At 55.9% G+C, this 24,066-nt stretch overlaps 1 protein-coding gene across 7 annotated transcripts in view; it reads right to left on the bottom strand.

Annotated features, from left to right (window-relative positions):
• ANKMY1 (ankyrin repeat and MYND domain containing 1) overlaps nt 1-24,066 on the bottom strand; it is a 60,219-nt gene that overhangs the window by 7,586 nt on the left and 28,567 nt on the right. For 5 of the 7 annotated variants that reach the window (XM_045559933.1, XM_045559932.1, XM_045559936.1 and 2 more), the window contains 6 exons: nt 21,709-21,816; nt 19,455-19,586; nt 11,596-11,709; nt 11,165-11,330; nt 10,281-10,365; nt 9,211-9,371 (listed from right to left, as the gene is read on the bottom strand). In XM_045559933.1, coding sequence (XP_045415889.1) covers nt 9,211-9,371; nt 10,281-10,365; nt 11,165-11,330; nt 11,596-11,709; nt 19,455-19,586; nt 21,709-21,816 — 766 coding nt within the window. The remainder of the gene's footprint in view (nt 1-9,210; nt 9,372-10,280; nt 10,366-11,164; nt 11,331-11,595; nt 11,710-19,454; nt 19,587-21,708; nt 21,817-24,066) is intronic. The other 2 variants (XM_045559934.1, XM_045559935.1) reach the window with 2 other exon arrangements.

Raw genomic sequence — 24,066 nt, 5'->3', positions numbered from 1 at the left:
GCATGATGAAAGCAACAACTAACCTACAAAGGAAAACCCATCGGGCTAATTGCAGACTTCTCAGTGGAGACCTTGCAAGCCAGAAGGGATTGGAGCCCCATCTTCAGTCTTCTTAAATAGAACAACTACCAGCCTAGAATTTTGTATCCTACAAAACTAAGTTTCATAATTGACAGAGAAATAAAATCTTTTCCAGACAAGCAAACAGTTAAGGAATTTGTCTTTCTGGTTGGCAGGTCACAACCAGACCTGCCCTATAGGAAATACTCAGAACTGCATCATACATGGATAAGCACAATAGATACCCACCAGTGTAAAATCATCCAAAAGCTAAAGCTCATAACTCATATGAAACAATAGCACAAGAGGGAAAACAAAGCAATAGGGTATACACCCAACATCATGAACAGAACAGCATCCCACATATCAATTCTATCACTCAATATTAATGGTCTGAATGCTCCACTCAAAAGACATAGGCTGGCTCAATATATGAAAAAACACAACCCAAGCATCTGCTGTCTCCAGGAAACACATGTAACTCACACAGACTAAAGGTGAAGGGATTGAAAAAATTATCCATGCAAATAGGAATGAAGTGTGGCCATTCTCATATCAGATAAAATTGACTTCGACAATGGTAAACAAAGACAAAGATGATCATTATATAATGGTAAAGGGAGCAATTCCATAAGAAGACATAAGAATCCTAAATATATTAATATATGCACTTAACACAGGAGCTCCCAGATTCATAAAGTAAATTCTACTAGATCTAAGTAGAGAGAGAAATAGTAGCATCATAATTACCAGGGACTTCAACACTCCACTGTCAGAGCTGGACAGGTCATCAAAACAGAAAATAAACAAATAAACATTGGACTTAAAGGGGACTCTAGAACAAATGGAAGTAACAGATATTTACAGAACATTCTACCCCCAAACTACTGAATACACATTCTTCTCCTCAGCACATGGGGCATTCTCCAAGACTGACCATATCTTAGGTCACAAAACATGTCTCAAAAAATCAAAATCGTACTACATATATTCTCAGACCACAGTAGACTAAAACTAGAAATCAATGCCAACAGAAACACTCAAAACTATGCGAAGTCATGGAAATTAAACAACCTGCTACTGAACAATTATTGGGTCAATCATGAAATTAAGATGGAAATCAAAAGATTCCTTGAACTGAATGACAAAAGGGATACAAGCTATCAAAATCTATGGAATTCAGCAAAAGTAGTCTAAGGGAGAATTCATAGCCTTAAATTCCTATATTAAAAAGACAGAAACATCACAAATTAACAACCTAATATCATATCTCAAGGAAGTAGAAAAGGAAGAGCAAACAAAACCCAAAGCCAGCAGAAGAAAAGAAATAACAAAGCTCAGAGCAGAACTAAATGAAATGGAAAAAAGAATACAAAGGATCAATAAAACAAAAAGTTGGTTCTTTGAAAAGACAAAATTGATAGACCTCTTGCTACATTAACTAAGAATACAAAAGACCCAAATAAGCTCAATCAGAAATGAAAAAGGAGATAATACAACTGATGCCACAGAAATACAATATATCATCCAAGAATACTATGAAAATCTCTACACACATAACTAGAAAATACAGAGGTGTTTCCTGGAAACACCCAACCTCCCAAGACTCAATCAGGAAGATATAGAACTCCTGAATGGACTAATAACAAGCAACAAGATTGAAGCAGTAATAAAAAAATCTCCCTGCCCACCCCCAAAAAACCCCAGACCAGATGGATCCACAGCAGAATTCTGCAAGACCTACGGAGAAAAGCTGGTCCCCATACTACAGAAATTATTCCCTAACATCAAGAAGGAGGGAATCTCCTCAACTTATTCTGCAAAGCCATTATCACCTTGATACCGAAGCCAGGAAAAGACACAACAAAAATGAAGACTACAGACTGATACTCCTTATGAATATAGATGCAAAAATCTTTAACAAAATACTAGCAAACCGAATTCAACAGCACATCAAAAAAATAGCCCACCATGACCAAGTGGGCTTCATCTCAGGGATGCAAGGGTAGTTCAACATACGTAAATCAATAAATGTGATTCACCACATAAACAGAAGCAAAAGCAAATATCATATGATCGATCATCAACAGGTACAGAAAAAGCATTTGACAAAATCCAGCACCATTTCATGATAAAAACTCCAAAAAAACTAGCCCTAGAAGGAACATACCTCAAAATCATAAAAGCCATATACAACAAACCCACAGCCAACATCATAATGAACAGAGAAGAGTTGAAAGCTACAGATGGACTTCTCAACAGAAAACCTGTAGGCCAGGAGGGAGTGGGATAATGTGTTCAAAGTGCTGAAAGAAAAAAGAAACTGTCAATGAACAATACTATAGCTAACAAAGTTGTCATTCAGAAACGAATGAGAGATAAAGATATTTCCAGATGAGTAAAAGCTGAGCTCATTACCACTAGGGATGAGCTGCCAAAAGGGAGCTCATTATCACTACACCTACCTCACAGGAAATGTGAAAGGAGTTCTTCCAGTTAGATGAAAGGACTCTAAATAACCACATGAAAGCATGTGAAACTATGAAAAATCACTGGTAAAGGTAAATATATAGTCAAATTGAGGATACTCTAATATTGTAATGATAATGTATAAATGACTTGCAAACCCACAATAAAAAGATAAAAAGATAAAATATAAAAAAGATAAAATATAGAAAATAGATAAAAGTATTAAAAAATAACTATAGCTGCAATAATTTGTGAATGAATTCACAATACATGAAGATAGAAAGTATGACATTATAGCATAAAATGTATGGGGGAAGAGAAGTAAAATAGTAGAATTTTTGTATGTATTGGAGTTAAGTTGTTATCAGTTTAAAATCGAACTTTATAACTGTAATATGTTTTATGTTATCATTTACTATTAAGCCTCATGGTAAGAAAAAATCTCTCATAGATACCCAGAAAATAAACTGAAAGGAATCAAAGCATACCACTGCAAAAATAAATCAACAAATCACTAAGGAAGACAGCAAGAGAGGAAGAAAGGGACAAAGGAACTCGATAAAGCTAGGGATATGAGCACCAAGTGGAACTGAAGTGGGGACCCCCCAGGAGGAGGCGGGACCCCCAAGGGGAAGGGGCTAGTGGGGACTCCACCACTGCGGGCAGGGGCGGGGCTGTAAGAACCAGGCCAGAGAGAGCACAGCCACGGCCCTCCCCGCCTGCGGAAGACCTGCCTGGTTCCACGTGGCCGTGGCTGGTGGGGGAGAGGAGGCCTCAGCCGGACACGGCCGGGCCACGGCTGTGCCCGCGGGGAAGACCGCGCAGGGCTCTCCTGCCCACTGTCCACAGAAGCAGATTTCAGACGCAATACGGACCCAACGGTGAAAACCAACACCTCAAAAAACGGAGAAGCCCTAGAGGGGAGCAGCTTTCCCGAAGAGACGCAGCCACGAGCCGTGAAGGAAACAGTGGCTAACAACGGCGCAGCCGGGTCCAAACCTGCACAGAAAGACGCCGGCAAGGCGAGACGAGGCCACGGAACTGCCAGAAGCTCCTGCTGGCAATAAAAAGGACAGTTCAGTTCGATAGAAAACTGGCAACAATCGCACGCACGCCCACACATAATCCACAGACACGGAACTCCGAGTGCCCGGCACGTGATGTATGGAGCATGCACAACGCCACCTGTCATCAAGGAAATGCACACAGAAACCTTGCAGAGCGTCGCGCCGTGTGAAATGTTAAAACGGAACAATGCTACAGATCACGTGGGGAGGGACAGACGAACAGCAAAGCCACGAAACGGGACAAAGCTCGGGTTCAGTGGCCTCTACTCCAGTTCTTTCAAGACCGGGCATTGGGACCGGATGGCACGCCGGGCACCGTCCCTGAGTGCTGGTGGCTCAGGGCCTCTTTTGATTATTGTTATTGTTATCTTTTTTGTTTTGTTTTGTTTTGTTTTTTAAATTGCGATATTGCACCAGGTTGGATCCAGGCTGTGTAGGGCTTGAAGCCTGTACGGTGGGGTCGGCCTCGTTAGAAAAAGAACACAAACCACAAACGGGATTCAGCACGAGGCCAGGCCCATGCCTGAGTCTCCCAGTTTCGCAGCCAAAGGAAGACGAGGGTGCGGGCAGGCGGGGGCCGCTGGGCGGGAGGGAGGGGGCAAGCGTCCCCACCCCAGGTGTCATCCCTGCTGTGTCCAAGGAAGAAAACCCGCAGCTCCGGGCCCTCAGCTCCATTGTCTGTGTCCTTCCTGGGACCACGGAAACACCCCGGCCACCCCTCCCGGCTCCGACTCTCCAGAGAACACGAGAGCTGCCTGGCTTCCGGGCAGAACCCTGACTCCCAGAAATTCCACGCCCTTTATCTCTGTCACAGCCTCCCAGCGTTCCTGAGCCACCTCCCTGCCTCCCACGGCCTCTGCCCGGCCTTCTATGCCCATCAGACCCCACACCGACTCCACGCCCAGCTGCCAGCCTGTCCCCTGAGGATCCCCTACAGCACCAGCCATCCTCGGGTGCCCACTCGAGAGGGGCCAGGTATGGCGGGGCCTGGGACAGGCGGGCACCCTCCCTGCTCACCCACCAGACTCCGACCCTCCATCTCCCAGGCCCTGGCCCTTGCGCTGTGCCCGCCCTCCACGCCCTGGCACTGGGGCTCCCACAGCACCCCTGGTCTCCACCCTGAGGGTCCACGGCCTGCCTGACCTCGCCCCTCTGGCCCGCGTCCTGCCACTGGCTCCTCCACCCAGCTCACGCCCCTTCGTCCCCTGGCCAGCTTCCCTTCCCAACCCGAGCTGCCCTCCGCGCTCTCTGAAGGCGCCTTGGTCACCAGCGACACCTGCACCTCCCTGCTGCCCTCGTCCCTCTGTGCTTCAGCCACCCCAGGGGCTGGGCAGGCGCCTCTCGCCCAGACCGAGGGGATGGGGTGTCCTGAGCTGGTGCGGAGTCCAGCTGGACAGAGGACCTGGGGGTCCAGGTGGGTGGCCGAGGGGGGCTGGGGGAAGGGAGGACTGCAGGGAGGGTCCCGGGGGGCGGGGGACTGGGGGCCGTTTGGGCACACACAGAGCCAGAGGAAGGGCAGCCTCAGCCCCGCCCTCAGCAAACTGACACTCAGCAGCCACTGGCTGCACCGCCCCAGCTCCCCCGACTCCGTGACGTCAGGGCTGGAGGCTGCCCAGGGTCTGGGCCAGGGGGTGGACACCAGGGAAGCTGGGGGGGCCTTGGGCCTCCTTGGACTCCCTGGGCCCCCCACCCTGCTGCAGGGCACAGCTGGTGAAGGGGCTCCTCGCAGACAGTGGTGCCATCAGGTGCCACCAGGGACTGGGGCCTGGCGTGGAGTCTGAGACGCAGAGAAGCCCCTGAGCACAGGCCACCTGGGCCACCCTGACCTGGGACACAGGGCGCATCCCCAGAAGGCCCCGGACCCGGCAGCCTTGGGGACACCCTTGCTGGGGCAGTGGGCCAGCACAGACGAGGGCGTGTCCCTGCTGTCCCAGAGCCGGGGAAGGTGAGCCCAGGGCAGGGAGCCCCTGCTCTGCTCCTGGTCCTACTAGACGGGGTCTCAGAGGCCTCAGGCTCGAACGTGCCCGCCTTCCTCCCCAGCTCCCTCCTCCTCCTCGCCCCCCATCTCCTAAGTGGCCACACTCCTCCCCACTGCACCCCGCCCATCTGCCCCCAGGTCCAGACTGTGCTGAGCCCCTCCCCCCCACCCACCACCCAGGAGCAGGAGGAGGAGGGGGGAGCCTGGAAATCAGGAAGGGGTCGGCCTTGCACACGCCCCCTGGACTCCTTGGGGAGCTGTATGACACCCCTCTTCCCGGACCCAACGCAGTTCACTGGGAGCAGGTTATAAAATAAACGAGCTTCGTGCCTCAGACTGTTGGGCCCGGCCCTGCCGTTCCGTGTGCCCAGCAGGCACAGTGGGCAGCCCGGCCTCCAGGGCCTCGTTCTCAGCCTTCAAGGGGACAGGAATGTGTGCGTCCTCCAATCAAGATGCACCCTGAGCTGTGTCCTCTGACCCCTCTGCCCCTCCCAGCCCCAGGGTCTCCACACCCAGGACTCCCGGGCGGGAAGTGCGGGTCTGGGCTCCCTGTCTGGAGCCCGGGCTGCCCAGGGTGCAGGAGGCGTCGGGAAGACCCCCAGGGCCGCCCACCCAACCACGCGCCTTCACTGAAACGCAGCGGCGGGCGCGGGGACGCAGGCGTGTGCAGGCACGCACAGGGCCACACCTCAAAGAACCCGCTCCCCTAAACGCTCCGAATGCTGCTCCTTGAATAGCAGGATTGACATTTTTACTGTCCTCCTTAACCTTGTTGTTGTCTTCTTTTTTTAATAAGCATATGTTGTGTGCACAATCAGAATGAAAAATAATAAAGCTATTTTGATTTGGGGAAAATCATGTTGCAGGAAAGTATTTAGTAGCATCGGAAGACACCAGTGACCGTGCTCAGAGCACATGGCAGCTGCTCCGCTTTCAGACGCCTGCCCCGCGCCTGCCGCTCCCCTGCCCCACGCCTGCCGCACCCCTGCCCCTGCCCCCCACCTGCCCCGCACCTGCCGCGCCCCTGCCCCGCACCTGCTGCACCCCTGCCCCTGCCCCTGCCCCCCACCTGCCCCGCACCTGCCGCACCCCTGCCCCGCGCCTGCCGCACCCCTGCCCCGAGCCTGCCCCGCCCCTGCCCCCCGCCTGCCCCGCACCTGCCGCACCCCTGCCCCACGCCTGCCCCGCCCCTGCCCCCCGCCTGCCCCGCACCTGCCGCACCCCTGCCCCGCGCCTGCCGCACCCCTGCCCCGAGCCTGCCCCGCCCCTGCCCCCCGCCTGCCCCGCACCTGCCGCACCCCTGCCCCGCGCCTGCCCCGCCCCTGCCCCCCGCCTGCCCCGCACCTGCCGCACCCCTGCCCCACGCCTGCCGCACCCCTGCCCCCCGCCTGCCCCGCACCTGCCCCCCACCTGCCCCGCACCTGCCGCACCCCTGCCTGCCGAGTTACACCAGTGGGACCCAGAGGACACGGGCGGGGCTGGCAATGGAAATTTCTGGGTGTCAGGATAGTTGCCATTCATAGTTTCTGTTTTTGCTTTACATGTATTCTCTGACTTTTATAGAACTAAGTATAACATCAAATAAGAAATCCCCTTAGCAGCTCTTTCCTTTCTAGCAGAGCCGGGGCAGTGGGGAGCCGGCTCACCCACAGTCACGCCCTCCGAGGGGCCAGACTGGCCGACACGGGGTACCCAGGCCTGGCCCCGGCCTCTGCTGGGAGCCCCCAGAAAGCCACGTGGGGGGTCAGGTTCTCCCCATGCCCAGGCGCCCTCCTCACCCCCCTTATGGCTACTTTGCCGGGGGCACCCCACAAACCCCTGGCGAGAGACCAAGGGAATCAGGTAAAATAGGCACCGTGGGCGCGGCTGTGCCGACCAGTGAAGATCCGCCTGGATGGGGCCTCTGCCGTGGGGCTCCAGCCCCCAGGGCCCCTCAGCCCTTTCCCGTCCCCTCCCACGTGCTGCCCCAGCCACCTGCTGTCCTCCTCCTCCCGCTGAGCACACGGCCATCTCCAGCCCCGTGTGCCCCGCAGGCTGCAGGGCCACCGTCCCCCTTCCTCCTGCCTCTCTGGGGATCTCACGGCAGACCCGCCCTGGCCCCCCCACCCCAGGGGTGTCCACGTACCCGCCGTCCCCAGAGCACGCGGCACACAGACGCTCCGTGCAGCCCACTCATGCACGGGGACAAAGAACAGCAGGAGCCAGCGAGCGGGGACAGGACCGGTCGCCACAGGCTCCGGGAAGGTCACAAACAGGCCCCAGCGCCCCGGCACACCCACCCAGGGCCACCCAGGCCGAGGGCAGACGCAGGCACAGCCCTCGCGGACACGGGAGGGTCCCCAGAGCTCCGGACTTTGCCCAGCTGGGGCAGATCAGGGCTCAGACTGTCACTGTGATAAAAACGCACCCCACGGGCTGATTTATTGCGAGGTCAGGAGGGAGATACTGCTGCCAAGCACCACCCCGAAGGTCCCGCAGGGCGGCACCCAGAGGTGGCCCACGCTTGGCAGGGAGAATCTGCACAGCCCCGGCCCCTCCCCAGGCCTCGGGCTTCCAGCTGCTCCTTCACTGAGACTCTTCTCCCTGCACGGTCACGTCCTCTGCGGGGACCTCTGGACAAGGAACAGGCGTGGGGAGGCGGGTGAGGGGCGTGGGCTGACCGCCCTGGGGGGCCTCGCGGGGAGGTGAAGGTTTCTGCGCCGGCTCCCCCAGCCCTGCGCCCTGGAGCTCAGCCTCCACTGGCTGCAGCAGCCACAACGCCAGGCCTCGGCGGGCCCAGGACTGCGCTCTGGCTGCGCTTGTCTGGTGCCTACTCTCTGCACGGGTGCAGCGGGGTCTGTGCCAGCTGTGATTACCCTTCAAAGGGGCCGCCAGTCCCGCCAGGTGCCACGCTGGGGTCCGCAAGCCAAGCAGCTGTGACTAGACCCTGGGGGCACCCACCGCGGGTGCCTGTCATTAAAAGCTCCATTTTACAGAGGAGGAAACAGGTGAGCGGCCAACAGCTTTAGGGGCACAGGCCCAAGCACAGGGGTCGGCCTGCCCCCTCCCCACCACACCAGGCTGGGCACCCAGCCGGGTCCCAGGACAGGGGCCACAGCTGGACAGCTGGGCACAGGCCTAACAGCGCCTGCACCCCTGGCAGCACCAGGCCCTGGCATCGTGTCACGGTCCCACACCCTCAGCTCCTCCTCAGTCACGCCGAGGAGGACGGGAGGGGGGTTTTTCTAGAAGCAAACACCTGTTGACATCCACACTGAGAGAGACGTGAGAGGGCAGGCTGGGAGGAAACTTCCAGAAGCAGCGCAAGGCCAACTGCTCTGTGGTCTGGGGCACCAGCAGAGAGACCCAGGTGTCCACGGGAGCCCTGGGTGCCCACGTCCCAGCCCTGGGGTGTCCGTGCCGGCCTCCCAGGGCGTGGTCAAGCATGGCGTCACCACTGCACGTGGAGGCCAGGCTGGCTCAGCGGCCTGCAGCCACCCCTCCCCACCACCAGGCCCCTCTGGAAATTCTGGACAAGTGTCCACATCTGCAGAGACTCCAAGGAATGACGGCAACTCTGAGCGGCCACCCCACAGCCTTGCCTTTGTCCTCGGAGCAGCAGCCCCCGGCCCTCCCGGCCCGGACCCCCGGACCCACCGATGGCCGCCATGTCGCTGCAGTCCTTCTTGTGGAACTCGGCCCAGGCTCTGGTCTTGCAGTACTTGCTGCAGGTCAGGATCCCGTAGCAGCGGGTGCAGGGCACGAGGCGGACCCCGATGGAGCGGCCGCACTGGCAGCAGAACTTGAAGAAGGGGAGGCTGCAACGGAGCCTCAGGATCAGCCGGGCCTCCAGGGACCTGCCTCCCACCAAGGCGCCGCTGCCTGATCTGTGGGGACCCTGAGCTCCTGGGACATTCCTGGCCGTGCCCCTCTGACAGGCGAGGCCCCAACCCCACCGTCCCCGCACAGGGCGCTGCCACACACGGACGAATGCCCTCGCCCTCACCCTGAGGATCCTCAGCGCTGTGCTGTTTAGCACGGGAAACACACACTCCGAGCCCGGAAAGCCACCTAGATGCCCACCAGGAAGGGCCGGTTAAGCGAACAACGCATTTGAGAGGCCGTGGCGTTGTCACAAACACAAGGACGGGGACACATGTCCAGCCCCATGGGGAAACGTCCGTGGCTCAGCGTCACACAGGAGCCAACAGCTCTTGCAGGGCGGAGCGTGAGCCCCGTCTGGGGTGAGCCTGGAAGCTCCAGCCTCCTCCGCTCCCTCCCCACCCAGGTACCTGCCCGGCCACCTCCCGGCCACCTCCCGGCTGCTCTGCCTTTACAGGGTGGGGTGGTCCCTGCCCTCTCACGCCAGGGCGCGCAGGCAGGGACAGCAGAGGGGCACAGCGGTGGGGGGTAAGGAAGGTGCAGGGCGAGGGCTCAGCCCTGCCAGCCAGCAGCCCACGCAACAGGCGGGGACGTCTTGGAGAAGCAAAGCCTGGGCTCAAAACGCCATCGGCCACTGTCACTGGGAGGGGAGCTGGCCACCCTCCTGTTGGATGTGGCATCCCTGTCTGGGACCAGCAGGAGCAGGGCTGCCTGGCCAGGACACACCACTCAGGTTGGACGCAGTGGAGGCTGTCCCAGGAGGGCTGGCGCGGCCAGGGGGCCCTGCAGCACGTCCAAACCGTGGGCCACCGCTCGGAGACAGACCGGCCGGTGGGCACACTTACTGCTCCTGCTCCTGCTCCTGTGCACCCTGGTCCTTGGGCAGCCCGGGGCTCCTCTTCCTCGCTCTGTGGCTGGGGGTCAGCTCCGCTACGGCAGAGAGAGACTCGGGTGAGTGCTTGGGGACAGTCACCTGGCACACGGGCGGAGGACACTGCTGCCACCCCGGAAGCAGAGAGCTCCCTCCCCCGCCCCTGCCCTGCTGGGCCTTGGCCTCGGACATGCGGGCTCCAGAGCCCTGAGAAGTAAACTCCCGGCTTTACAAACTCCCAGTCCCTGGCGTTTTGCTGGAACAGCCCGAGCCGCGGTGACGGGGGGCTGTGCGAGTGGGACGGGGTGTGGGGGTGCAGCGCCTGTGGGGTGGGCAGGCACGGGGGGCCTGTGTGCGGGCTGTGTGTGGGCTGCTGCACGTGTCAGGACTTGGGGGTGCGTGTGCACACGTGTTAACACGTTGGCTGGGTTCTCATGTGGGGGAGGTGGGTGTGGGTGTCAGTGTGTGCAGGGTCAGTGGCTAAGCTGCAGGGGTGAGTCGGGGAGGGTCCGTGTAGGGCGAGTGAGCACGGGAGACGCACCACGCCCCGGTGCTGGGCGAACGTGGTGCCCCGGCCAGTGCTCCCGCAGCAGCCGCAGGGCTGGGGCCTCCCCCGGGCACGGGCCCCTCTGTCCTGCACCACCAGCTCCCCTCCCAGGCACCCCCAGCCCAGACCCCTCCTTGGTCTCTCCTGCAGGACCCCCTTCGAGGGCAGGACATAAAGGGGCCGGCAGCAGCCCAGTGGCAGGACAGGCCCCTCCTGGGCCCCCTCCCCGCCCGGCCCCTGCACAGTCGCAGGCGGAGGCTGGACCCCTCTGTGCTCCGCACGGCGTCACACCCGGGCCGGCCGCTGCCCACCTCTCTTGCTCAGGTACAGCAGCGTGGCGTCCCACTGGCTCTCCCTGGCGAGGACGGCGCGGCGCAGGTGCGAGCCCAGGTACTCCAGGAGCCTCTTCCGGGCCAGCAGCGTCTCGCGCTCCGCCGGCATCAGCGCATGGAAGGGGCAGTGGGCGATCTTCCGGTCCTGCAGCGCAGCGCGAGGGTCACCAGGACCCCGGGCCACCCAGCACCGAGAGTGACCCTGGGGGCGAGGGCGCCCTCCCTTCCCGGTGAGGCGCAACCGGGAGGACAAACACACAGCCGTGCCCAGCGCGCCTCCGCCCTGCAGGCAGGTTCTCTCCTCCCGCGCCGGGCTGGCTTCGGGGACAGCACCCAGGCCCCCCAGCCCAGCCAGGGCCCTACTCGCGGCACGAGCACCGCCTCCCCGGCCAGTGGGACCAGAGCCGAACCTGGAAGAACCTGAAATAGCCGTAGTCCACAGCCGTGCCCACCGCCACCTTGTCCCCCTGTGTGAGGATCACGGGCTTCAGGATGTCGGCCCCATGATTGATGAGTCGGTCGATCTGCAGAGAACAGAACCCAGCGTTGTGGGCTGTGTCCGCGCCACCCCGATGCGGTGACCCGGCTCACGAGGCCGACGGCCCCCAGGCCCTGTGCACACACTGGCCAGGGCCCGAGGACAGCCCAAGGGCGCTGCCCAGCAGGAGAGCGGGCGCTGCCAGGGAGGCCCGTGGTCACCCGCTTCCCCTGTGGCGGCCACCCTCGCAGGTGCAGCAGAGTCGGCGAGACAGGTGGGCAGACGGGGCCGGGCCCACAGGCTGAGCCGCATCACACAGTGTCATCGTGAGCCCTGGCTGGGCCCCCCTCCCTACCGACACCCACCCGCAGCACAGTGGACTTGCGTGGGGCCTGTTGCCGTCTCATACGATGCCCCTCCCCAGACGTAGTGACAGGACAGGTCTTGTCCTTTGTCACAGCCCAACATGCCCACATGGCTGCTCAGTGAGACGGCGAATGCATGGGCGTGCAGGTGTGTGCACATGTGGGTGTGTGCATGTATGTGTATGTGTAGGTCCAGTGCATGTGCATGTCTGGGTGTGAATGCACACGTGTTTGTGGGTATGGGTGTGAGTGTGCTGCATGCCTGTAGATACATGTGTGTGTGCATGGCTTGTGGCAAACACGCCACACCGACGGTCTCTGGCTCAAGACACCCAATTCCACCCAAGCAAGTGGCACCTAACAGAGGCCCCTGGTGGACCAGGGTGGCAGCGAGTGCCACCTGGGCCAACAGGCTGAGTGGACGCTCCCGGCTGTCCTTGCAGGGCATTCAGCACACGGTGTGCAGTTCACTTGCCAAGCACAAGCAGGGCCATTATTTGGGGGTGCACACGACTCCCCCAGTGGGAGCCTCTCATTCTCCGCACCTGAGTTGAGCGTTTGTTCTACACAAATGCAGACGCCTGGGTCCTCCGTGGTGTCGTGAGTGCAGTGTCACAGGCCTGGGAACAGGAGCTGGGGAGTGGCAAACGCCACCAGCACCAGCAGCCAGGCTGGCCTGAGCGGGCAACTCACTGCGCACGGGGGGTGGGTGGAGTGTGTGCACGGATTCCGCAAGGCCCCGGCGACGCTATGCCGGGCGTCCGGCAGGCAAAGGAGGAGACAGTTTTCTGCTGCCCTTTGGGAAGGAGCTGCCCTGGTGCACCACGAGACTCCACCTCCCCTCCCCCTCCTCTTCACTCCTCCCTCTCCTCCCCTCCCCTCCTCTCGTCTCCTCTGTGCTGAGCTGGGACGGGACCTGCCGAAACACCCGCTTTGACGAGCCAGCTGCCTGCTGGACACCCCTTTAATCCCTGCCCCTTGAGAAACACTCTTCAGAGGAAGGTGGGCAGATGGCATGGGCTGGCGCAGGCAGGGGCCCGTGTGCGGTTGGTGGGCAGGTAGGTGGACGATGGTTCCACCCCTCCCCTGCCCAGTGCAAGGGAGGGGACGCACCAGCCCCCCTCCTCCCTGCCCTGCAGGACGGGGCGCCTGGGCCTTGCTCGGTCCTGGCACCAGGACAACTGCACTGGACTGAACACATTTAGCTGTGCTGATAAACACTGGGACTTTGACTCAAACTGCACAAAAGCAACTTATGTGACCAAAATATACCCCCGTAATATTCTGAAATTTTAAAAAACGATTAAGAATTTTAAAAAAACTGGGGACTGATAATAGTTCAAAGTTACTTTAACCCCCTGGGTTTTTCATCAAAAATAAGAGTTACTAAGAGTTAGCGCTGTAATTAATACATATAACAAAAACTACTAGATATAAGAGAAACAATTCTATATACGAAATATGTTTAAAAAATTGAATGTTTTCTGCTCCCCAAAAAGGATTATGAAAAGACATAAAATTATGGTGTTTGCCAAATAGAGAATAATTTTGCCTAATTTGAAGGTTTTAGAAGTTATTTTAAATTGAATAAATAAATAATAGATATAACTAAGCAGATATAAAAGTTGGGGAGAATGATAAAATTTTAAAAAGGATAATAGAAATCTTACCCTTATAGTCAAATTAAGATTAAATAGATCTGTCCATAAAGTTTTATTAAAATTAGCTTTAACACAATACACTAATGTAAAAATAAAAATTAATTTTCTCTTTTAAACAAAATTTTCAATATTAATAAACATAGTGAAAATTTTTATTCACCTCTTTGAATAAACTGAAAAAAAAGAGGAGAAAGAGACAGATTCAGTTTGCCTCTTTATCAGCTTTCTTTTTCAGTTTGTCTTTTAGGTCTTATTATCTGGGAAACTAAGTCTCCTCCCTATTATTTTATTTTGTTATTTATTTATTTATTTTAGAGACAGAGTCTCACTCTGTCGCCCAGGCTAGAGTGCCGTGGTGTCATCATAGTTCACAGCAACCTCAAACTCCTGGGCTTAGGCGATCCTCCTGCCTCAGCCTCCCGAGTAGCTGGGACTATAGGATCTCGCCATCACGCCCAGCTGTTTTTTCTTTTGTAGAGATGGGATCTCACTCTTGCTCAGGCTGGTCTGAACTCCTGAGCTCAAGCGATCCTCCCGCTTCAGCGTCCCAGAGTGCTGGGGTTACAGGTGTGAGTGACCACGCTCATCCTCCTCGCTATTAAAGAATAAAATTTGTGCCCTTAAAATCTTTAAATTAGGCCAGGCGCGGTGGCTCACGCCTGTGATCCTAGCACTCTGGGAGGCCGAGGCGGGCGGATCGCTGGAGCTCAGAAGTTCGAGACCAGCCTGAGCAAGAGCGAGACCCCGTCTCTACTAAAAATAGAAAGAAATTATCTGGCCAACTAAAAATATATATAGAAAAAATTAGCCGGGCATGGTGGCGCATGCCTGTAGTCCCAGCTACTTGGAAGGCTGAGGCAGGAGGATCACTTAAGCCCAGGAGTTTGAGGTTGCTGTGAGCTAGGCTGACGCCACGGCACTCACTCTAGCCCGGGCAACAGAGCGAGACTCTGTCTCAAAAAAAAAAAAAAAATCTTTAAATTATCACTTTGGCTAAATAAATATTATTTTATAGTAATAATAGTAAGCCTGTTTTATGACAGCAAGTGTTTTAGACCTTTAATATTTGACAGACTTTCCAAAATCAAAATTCTAAATTCAGTCTTTTCGACCTCAAACTAGTTTTTTAAAAAGATATTTAGAACCACTGAAAGTCCAAGAGAGAAACTTTCGGCTTGTTCGGTATGTTAAAACTACACAGGAAGCATTGTCAAACATGAAATGGCATTTAACTTTCTTAGGTTATATCTATAGAAATATTAATATGTGTGCCAAAATTATATGAGATTCTTAGAATTCTGATATGCTTTGATGTATGTTAATAATAATTACAGTTATATGTTAAATTGTTATGTGCCAAAAAACTTAACCAAATTTCTTTGTCAATTGTCTCTTTAACCACGACAATTCTAAGACTTCTGTCATCAACTGACAATTATTATTTTACTTTGATTCTTCTCAAAAGGTGGTTTGTGACTGACCACAGAGCCAAGTTTGCTTCTTCAAGGAAAGGCATAGAAGGGACTCTGGCAGGTACCCCTCAATCCGTGTGCAGGATGGCTCTGGTGACCACACCAGTCAAACCGAAAACAGAACCAAAAAGAGAAACTTCCACGACTTTAAGGCAGACGCTATGAAGACTGCCAACCCAGCCTCACGCAAAACCAAAATTAACAGACGGAACTAAGTGAATTCTTCTAAAGACTGCTGTTTAAACATGACTGATTCTCTTTATGTTTTGTTTTCCAGAAGCCAAAACTCTTTTTTCCTCTTTTGAGCTATTTGTAGCCCACAACAAACTGGGAAGGTATATTTTTGTAAACAATTTGAAACATTTATTTTTCTCTCTACTTGATTTCTCCAGAATTTGGAAACTATTTGTGAGTATTCTTATTTTATGGCAAGATAGTTATTTGCACAAGTGCAATAAGAATCTGTTTCCTTTTGTAACGGGACAGAATTGGAGATGCTGGCACTTTGCCAGGCGCTGGCTGGAATGTCGTGTTCCCCTAATCGGGTTAAGTTTATATGGCCACTAAAGCCCTCTGGACAAATACTGTCCTGATACCTCATCTATAATATTTCCTGATCTGCAGAAGCAAAAACGTCACTTGCTGACAGGCCCAGGAGCCCCAGGTTTCTCTGGGACCTGGAGGAAGAGGAATGTGCCTGATTCCCACAGGAACCTTCAGCAGCGAAGCCCTTGGTCTGGCTCGAGAGGCTTTAAGTCTCATATCTGAGACATCTTATGGGAAAAAAAATTCCAGCAAAGCCAATTAAAAAAAAACAAAGCCTATGGCCAACAATTATTCTTACTGCACTTGATGCAAATAATCAAGCCAAGTATCATGAGACTGGAATTTTTTTGCAAATAAATGGGTCCTATTATGACTCGCCTTCAGTAAAAATGGGAAATTGGAAAGAAAATTGTCTCAACAGACCCATTATGTGAACTCCTAGCCTTACTGAGTTTTTTAACTATTTGCCCAAAGTTTTAATTGAATTGTGGGTTGTTTCTTGACTAAAAAAAAAAAAAAGTTACAATTTTCTTCATGACGTTTTCATTTGGCTCCTAACCGAATAGTTTCCCTCCTTTGTTCCATTCTAACCCCCAAACTCTCCTTGAACTGTCAGTTGTTAACGCTGTTTGTCTTTCACTTTACTCCTGACGTCCTGACAGTGCAGCCCTCGGAGCTCCTTTGGAACCCGCCGGCCTGGCTGCGTAGACGCCCCCGCACCCCCAGGCCCAGGGACTTGGGGAAGAGGCAGGGGTGTGAGATTGTCAGGGCCAGTTTGAGGGATGAATTAGCTCAGACCCTCCAACTCAGGGACAGGCACACAGATACCAAAGTCCCTGAAGTCCCTAAGTCCAACGGTCTTCACAAAATGCTGTTTATAGAGCCGATTGCTACCCGTCTGTAATGAAGACCAAGACTGCAGTTGCTCGATGCCTGCAGATAAGTTAATTGTATCACTTTGTTTTGGGCTTTGGTTTTCAGCTATACTGCTTGAAAGATTTTTAGGGGTTAATGAGTGCCTGTGCACCCCAGTCCTGTGCGGCCCCATGGCATTTAGTTGGCTGTAAGGCTTTACGGCCCTCGGCCTCTCCTCCAGGCCAGAGGGGTCCCCCCGAGGGCCCAGAGGGACCTGGGGACAAATAGCCACTCCACCCTCGCAACAAGGGATCTCTTGGCCGTAAGTGGAGTGTGTGAACTAAAAATAAAACCCTAAGCCCCTCTGACCGAACAGACCCCTCTCCGCCAAGGGCCCCCAGAGAGAGTTACAGCCGCGTCCCTGTCACGATGTGGCAGGTCAGATGCACGTCCCAGCAGCCCTCCCCGCTAACGCCGCCAGTCCGAGTTTCCCAGGGGCCACGCCAGCCTCCTGTCCTGATAAAACACCACGACCACGAAGTGACACTAACACTGCGGAACGTGGGCAGAGGGTTTTCGTGTCCTTGTCCCATCTTTCTGACACAGAGGGACACGGAGCCCACGAAAGGGCAGGAAGCCCCACTGCTCGGGGGACAGTTCTCTGTTCACAAACATTCGTGACTCCTCCTCTAGCTTGTTAAACACATATGTTCTGCCACCCCGCTCAGCGTAAAATCCCGTTTCCTTTGTCCCTGCCTCGAAGCTCCAGTTCCTGGGCCGGGAGCCGTTTCCCAGCCTGCCGGAGTGGCCATCCGGGCTGGAACTTTATGAGAAATAAAGCTCTCTTCTTCCAAATTGTAAACCTGTTTGTTTGTTTTCAATTGACAAGTCTCTGCCGCAGCCTGAACAGCAAGATGCGGAGAGGGAGGTGGGCTGAGGAGCCGGCAGCCCCGGCATCCGGCACACGCCCTGCGTCCCCACCGCGGCCCGTTCACGGCTCACGCTGCGGCCAGACCAAAAGCAAGAAGCGGAGAGACAAGAAGGAAGGTGGTGGCCCCCACACTCGGGGATCAGCTGTGGAGGCTATTTGGAATCTCCCCGGCAGGCACTGAGATCCCTGCGTGGATAACCGAGCCGGGGCCCTGCAGTTTCACTGAAGCAAACACTGAGAAGTATCTGCCAAAGTCCCCGGCTCACACCGTAAAATTCTTAGAGGACATAGGAGGAAGCTTCGTGACACTGGATCTGGCAACGAACTCTTAGATGTGACACCAAAGGCTCAGGCAACAAAAGAAAAAATAGACAAATGGGGCTACGTGAAAACTAAAACCTTCTGTGCATCACAAAGCACTATTAACACAGTAAAACCTATAGAATGAGAGGAAATATCCCATCAGGGGTTAACATTCAGAATATACAGAGAATCCCTAAAAACAACAACAAAAAACAACATGATTCAAAAACAGGCAAAGGATCTGAGTAGACATTTCTCCAGAGACAACCTGCAAACGGCCCCTAAGCCAGGAAAGGGTTCTCAGCGCCACTAATGGTTAGGGAGATGCCAACGGAAACCACAGTGCGATGCCGCTTCACACCCACTGGGCAGCTGAGATCGAGGAAACAGAAGAGGACAAGTGCTGGCGAGGATGTGGGGTCGCAGGGACCCACGCTGGGCTGGACGATGTGAAGCCCAGCCTGGCTGGTGGAGCAGAAACCAGAGCAGCTGAGACGGCGAACAGCATGTTGGTTCCTTAAAAACCCAAACACAGACTCGCCGTTGGACACAGCCACCCACTTCTGGTGCACGCCCCGAGGAACCGAAGCAGGGTCTTGACGAGGCCTCTGTCCACGTACGCTCACAGCAGCGAGACTCACAACAGCTGCAACGCGGAAGCAGCCCAGTGCCCGTCCACAGAGGGATGGAGAAGCAGAGTTGGGTCCGTCCACACTGGGAACGTCGCTCGGCCTCAGAAAGAAAGGGAAGCTGACACCTGCTACTGCATCACGTGGACAACGCCTGAAGTCACCGTGCTGAGTGACACGAGCCAGTCACAGAGGGACAGACGCTGCCTGGTGCCACAGCCTCGAGGGCCGCGGAAGGAGTCAGAGTCACCGAGGCTGGAGTACAGCGGTGGGTGCCGGGGCCGGCGGAGGGGCTGGGGGTCATTTTAATGGGGACAGAAGCCAGTTTGCAAGATGCAGAAGTGACAGAGGTGGACAGCGTGGTGGCCGCACAACAGCATGGCCAGACTTCACACTGGCCAGCGGGCGCCCAGGAGGTGCAGATGGTGACATTTACGTCATGTGTGTGTTACCACAGTTTTTTTTTAAAGGTGTGTACAGCATGGCCTCATTTTGGCAAAAAACTTAGAAACAAAAGAATCCACGAGCATCGTGACTTACACTCACGGAGCTGCAGGCGACGGGAGGCTCCTGTCGGGGCAGAGCCAGAAACACGCCGATGCCGCCACGCAGACAGCCGGCGGCACCGAGGAAGGAAAAGCAGATCAAACGCTCGGCCCCACTCAGGCAGGACCGCGGCGACGGCCACTCCCCGGGGCCAGGACACGGCCCCCGACCCCTCCCAGCCGTGCGCACCGGGCTTCTTGACGCGACATCAGAAAGCGCGGCTGCACCAAACTGTCTGCACCGGGACACGCCCGGGGGGACTCGTGTGGCCTGTTGAGTGGTTTTGCCACTTCACGTTTTCTAAGGAATGTACAATATTTTGTTCTTTCTCAACCATTTAGACCACCAAGGCTTGGAGGGCACAGAGCCAATGATCCACCACTGCCAGGAAGGAGCAGAAAGGGGGCTACTGAGGCAGGGCGCAGCCCTGACACCCCATCCCGCCACAGGCCCAGCCCTCCCCCTCCGCCCCCAACCCCTCACCAGGGCGAGCTTGCTGTCCGTGCTCCTCTGGTGCTCGTAGTTCAGGTCGCAGGCCACACACAGGGCGCTGCCCAGGCCTCTGGTCAGGGGCAGGTTGGGGTCAGCTCCCTGGGACAGGAGCTCCTTCACGACCTGGGCACACAGACAGGCCTGTTAGGCCACCATGTCACCTCCCCTTACTGAGGGGAAGACCCCAGAGCTCGGCCACTCCAGGACTGATGCCTGCACACAGAGGTCCCACTGAGGCACTTCCCGTGGACCCTACCCACAGTGCACGGCTGCCCTGCCTCGCAGAGGACTCTGGGCCAGGAGGGTGGCATGGCTGGTTCCCCGGGGAGGAGCCGGACTCCACCCCGGGGCTGGTTCCAGCACCTTCTCTCACACTCCCAGAAGTGGATGCTCTGATTGGTCCCGGCTCCCACCTGCTTCCCCGCCCCAGGCAGCAGCGGCCGCAGGGCAGGTCCCCCTGCATGGGGTCAGGAGCATCCGTAGGCTCCCTGGACATCACCCTGCTCCCAGTGTCACTGTGACCACTTAACCAGAGGCAGAATGAGGCACATCTCACCTGTGACTACGTCCCCAGCCACCTGCTCAGGTTCCGCCCCGGAGCCCAGGTGCAAGAGCAGACATAGCCGGCACAAGTCACTAGCGCCTGGCTCTGAGGAGCTTCTGCCCCTCAGCATGAAGCTGTCTCCCCCCTCCCCGCCTCTAACGGGGCAGCACTGAGCGGGGCCCACACTCCTTGCTGGGTGAACGGCTGAGCGTGAGAGGAGGAGAGAGGGGCTGGCCTGTGCAGAAGTCCCGCAAGCCCCTCCTCACGTCACCAATGCATTCGGCTTGTGCAGAGCTCTGCTGAAATGTCACCTCACCAGACAAATGTCACCTCCCTGCCACCCTGCTAAAGCAGTCTACCTGTCTGTCATTCGCCATCCCCTCACCAAGCTTTATTTTCCTCACGACACTATCATCGCCTGAAATTGAGTTGCACACTAGTGTATGGTCTGACTCCCCCAGTTAGAATGTGTGAGGATTGAGAGCAGGGACGTCATTTTATTTAGCGCCTAGTACGTAAAATGGTGCCTGCCTGACACATAGTAGATGCTCAATAAATATCGTTAAACAAAAGGATGAATGGATGGATGGATGGACGGATGTGTGGATGGATGGATGAGTGGATGGAAGGATGTGTGGATGGATGGATGAGTGGATAAGTAGATGAATGAGTAGATGGAAGGAAGGATGGAGGGATGGAAGAATGAGTAGATGTATAGATAGATGGATAAGTGAATGGATGGATGGATGGATGGATATGAGAATGGATGGATGGATGAGTGGATGGATGAGTAGATGGATGGATGTGTGGATGGATGGATGAGTGGATGGATGGATGTGTGGATGGATGGATGAGTGGATAAGTAGATGAATGAGTGGATGGAAGGAAGGATGGAGGGATGGAAGAATGAGTAGATGCACAGATAGATGGATAAGTGAATGGATGGATGGATGGATGTGTGGATGGATGGATGAGTGGATGGATGGATGTGTGGATGGATGGATGAGTGGATGGATGGAAGTGTGGATGGATGGATGAGTGGATGGATGGATGAGTGGATGGATGGATGTGTGGATGGATGGATGTGTGGATGGATGGATGAGTGGATAAGTAGATGAATGAGTGGATGGAAGGAAGGATGGAGGGATGGAAGAATGAGTAGATGCACAGATAGAAGAGTGAATGGATGGATGGATGGATGTGTGGATGGATGGATGAGTGGATGGATGGATGAGTGGATGGATGGATGAGTGGATGGATGGATGAGTGGATAAGTAGATGAATGAGTGGATGGAAGGAAGGATGGAGGGATGGAAGAATGAGTAGATGCACAGATAGAAGAGTGAATGGATGGATGGATGGATGTGTGGATGGATGGATGAGTGGATGGATGGATGAGTGGATGGATGGATGAGTGGATGGATGGATGAGTGGATAAGTAGATGAATGAGTGGATGGAAGGAAGGATGGAGGGATGGAAGAATGAGTAGATGCACAGATAGATGGATAAGTGAATGGATGGATTGACAGGTGAGTGGCTGGGCTGCTGGGGGGACAGATGGGTAGACAGATGGAGGCATGGATGAATGGGTGGATGGATGAATGGCCAACAATATCAAATCCCAGTGACCACCTGGCGGAAGGGCACTGGAAATGGAAACAGCAGAGGTGCACAGGTCCGTAGGGGGAGAACATGCTCACCAGGTCGTTCCCACTGGCGATGGACAGGGAGAGCGGGGAGTGGCCACTCCACAGCAGGTTAGAATTTGCTCTGTGGGAAAGAAGGAGCTGGACGATGTCCCTGGCACACTGCGTGGGCAGAAAGGCAGAAGCACGACGGGTTAGAGAGACACCTACAGAGCACCTGAGAGTGAGCATTAATTTAAGTGCCAGAAAATCAATTTTGTCTGTCAACTGCTACTTCCTCCAGCCCAGCACCTTGCCCGGCACACAGAGAGCTCTAAAATTTGCATGAATGGACGAGTGGATGGGTGGGTGGGTGGATGCATCTTTAGACTGAGACGATGTTTTCTACAGGACCTCGAGGTGTAAACTGATGAACGGCTTGTTTTCAGTGGACAGGGACAGTCGAGACCAGATCACCTTCCCAGCAGGACCTGGCAGGTACCAGGTGTGGCTGGAGGAACACCTCCCTCACCAGGGCTGCGGGTCGCACGGGAACACCTCCCTCACCGGGGCTGCGGGTCGCACGAGAACACCTCCCTCACCGGGGCTGCGGGGGTCGCACGGGAACACCTCCCTCACCGGGGCTGCGGGGTTGCACGGGAACACCTGCGCGTGAAGAACCCAGCCCCTGGCCGGGCATGGTGGCTCTTGCCTGCAGCCCAGCGCTTTGGGAGGCCGGGCTGGGAGGACTCCTTGAGCCCAGGAGTACGAGGCTGCAGTGAGCTGTGATTGGGCCACTGCACTCCAGCCTGGGCGACAGAGCAAGACCCTGTCTTTTTTTTTAAAAAAAAAAAAAAGAGCCCCCAGCTTCCGCCAAAGCGGGCATTTTCTGCCCTGGAGGGGCGGCCCCTCCTCGCCCCTCGCCCTTCTCCCCCAGGCAGTCCCTCTGCTCTCCTCTTCGCTTGGAAGCGACACTCTCACTTCCCTTTAGGAAACACCCGCATTGCAACCTCAGCCTCTCCCGGCTCTGCTTCCTCTTCCCTGAGAAGCTCGGGGAGTTGCCCTCTCGGCTCCGTCCCGCAGGGACTCTCTCAGCCCAGGCTCCCACTGCCTGCTGAGACCCCCCACAGCTGGCCTGGCCTCTGTGCCCCGCCCCCTGCAGAAGCTGCTGAGGGCCTGGGGGAGGCTCCCCCCACACCCCTCCCCCCCGGGGATGCAGATGGGGGCCGCACTGCTGCCGCCTTCGTGTCCTCAGCGCTGGGATTTCTCCGGAGGTCTGTCCCTCTCCTACTAGCGTCACATTTAGTGTCTCCTAACTCTGTTTCCCCAGAACTTTTCCAAACCTGCAGCCAGTAAAAAGGACACAGTACATGGCAGAAACTCCGAGTCCAAAGCCCGGGCCCGTGCATGGTGGCGGGGCCTGGGCCAGGCCTTCCTGCAGCCCTGCCGTCCCCTTCCTCCTGTGCTCATGGCACCTCAGGTGGCTCTGGTCAGGGTGGCGGCCCGTCCCCTGGAAGACCCCCAGGGACCTGCTCCCTCCCCCAACGCCCCAGGAGCCTTTGCCCAGGGATGTTCAGACGCAGGCAGCCTGTTTCCACCTGCCCCATTCCTCCCAGCACTGCACACGCCACTCTCACACACATGGTCACCCTGGGAGGTGATGAACTGACCTCGCTGCAGGCCCAGGGTCATCAGCTCCACCTCATGGTGGGTAAACTGAGGTTCAGCCTGCTCCGTGCCACACAGCCGACGGCCCAGGCTGCACCGGCCTCCACAGGGCAGAGCTGAGACCCGGCTGCCCAGTGTCCCCACACCCATCCGGCCACGCAGCCTCCTCAGCGTGGTTCCTGCGCCCCACTTGCTGGGCACTGACCCCCAGGGCAGGCAGGAGATGGCAGCCACAGGGCCAGTGGGCACCTCCCAGGGCTCCGGGCCTGAGTTAGAGGCCGGTGACAATGGCAGGTGGGGGTCAGAAGCACAAGACAGCTGCAGCCCGGCCAGAGGCTCCCAAACATGTCTGACTGGGTCCCATAGTAAGAAAGGGACCCCACATTGCAACCCAGGCCCACACCTGTATGCATGTGGGCACGTGCGGCCTTCCGCGTGGTCAGGCACACGTTACCCACTGTGCCCTACTTGGTTTTACCCCATTGCCTTCCGTTCCATGTGGGAAGTGCCCTTCCCTGAGGCAGGAGGCCCGAGGGCGCTGCCCTGGAGGGGGAGAGCCGCCGGCTGGACCACAGCAGCCAGGACCCTTGTCGGGGGGCCGCATGCCAAGGGCTCGTAGCCTGGAGCCGGCACGCAGAGACCGTGTGCATGTGTGCGTTCCCCAGGCACACACACAATTCCACACCCGTGTCCATGCCCACGCACGTACTGACCTACAGGCACACGCTCACACTCAGATGTGCTCAGGGCCGTGCAGGTGTGTAC

The sequence above is a fragment of the Lemur catta genome, chromosome 8 (genome assembly GCF_020740605.2).
Source record: "Lemur catta isolate mLemCat1 chromosome 8, mLemCat1.pri, whole genome shotgun sequence".
NCBI classification, from domain to species: Eukaryota; Metazoa; Chordata; class Mammalia; order Primates; family Lemuridae; genus Lemur; species Lemur catta.
This window is presented reverse-complemented; position numbering and strand designations above follow the sequence as displayed.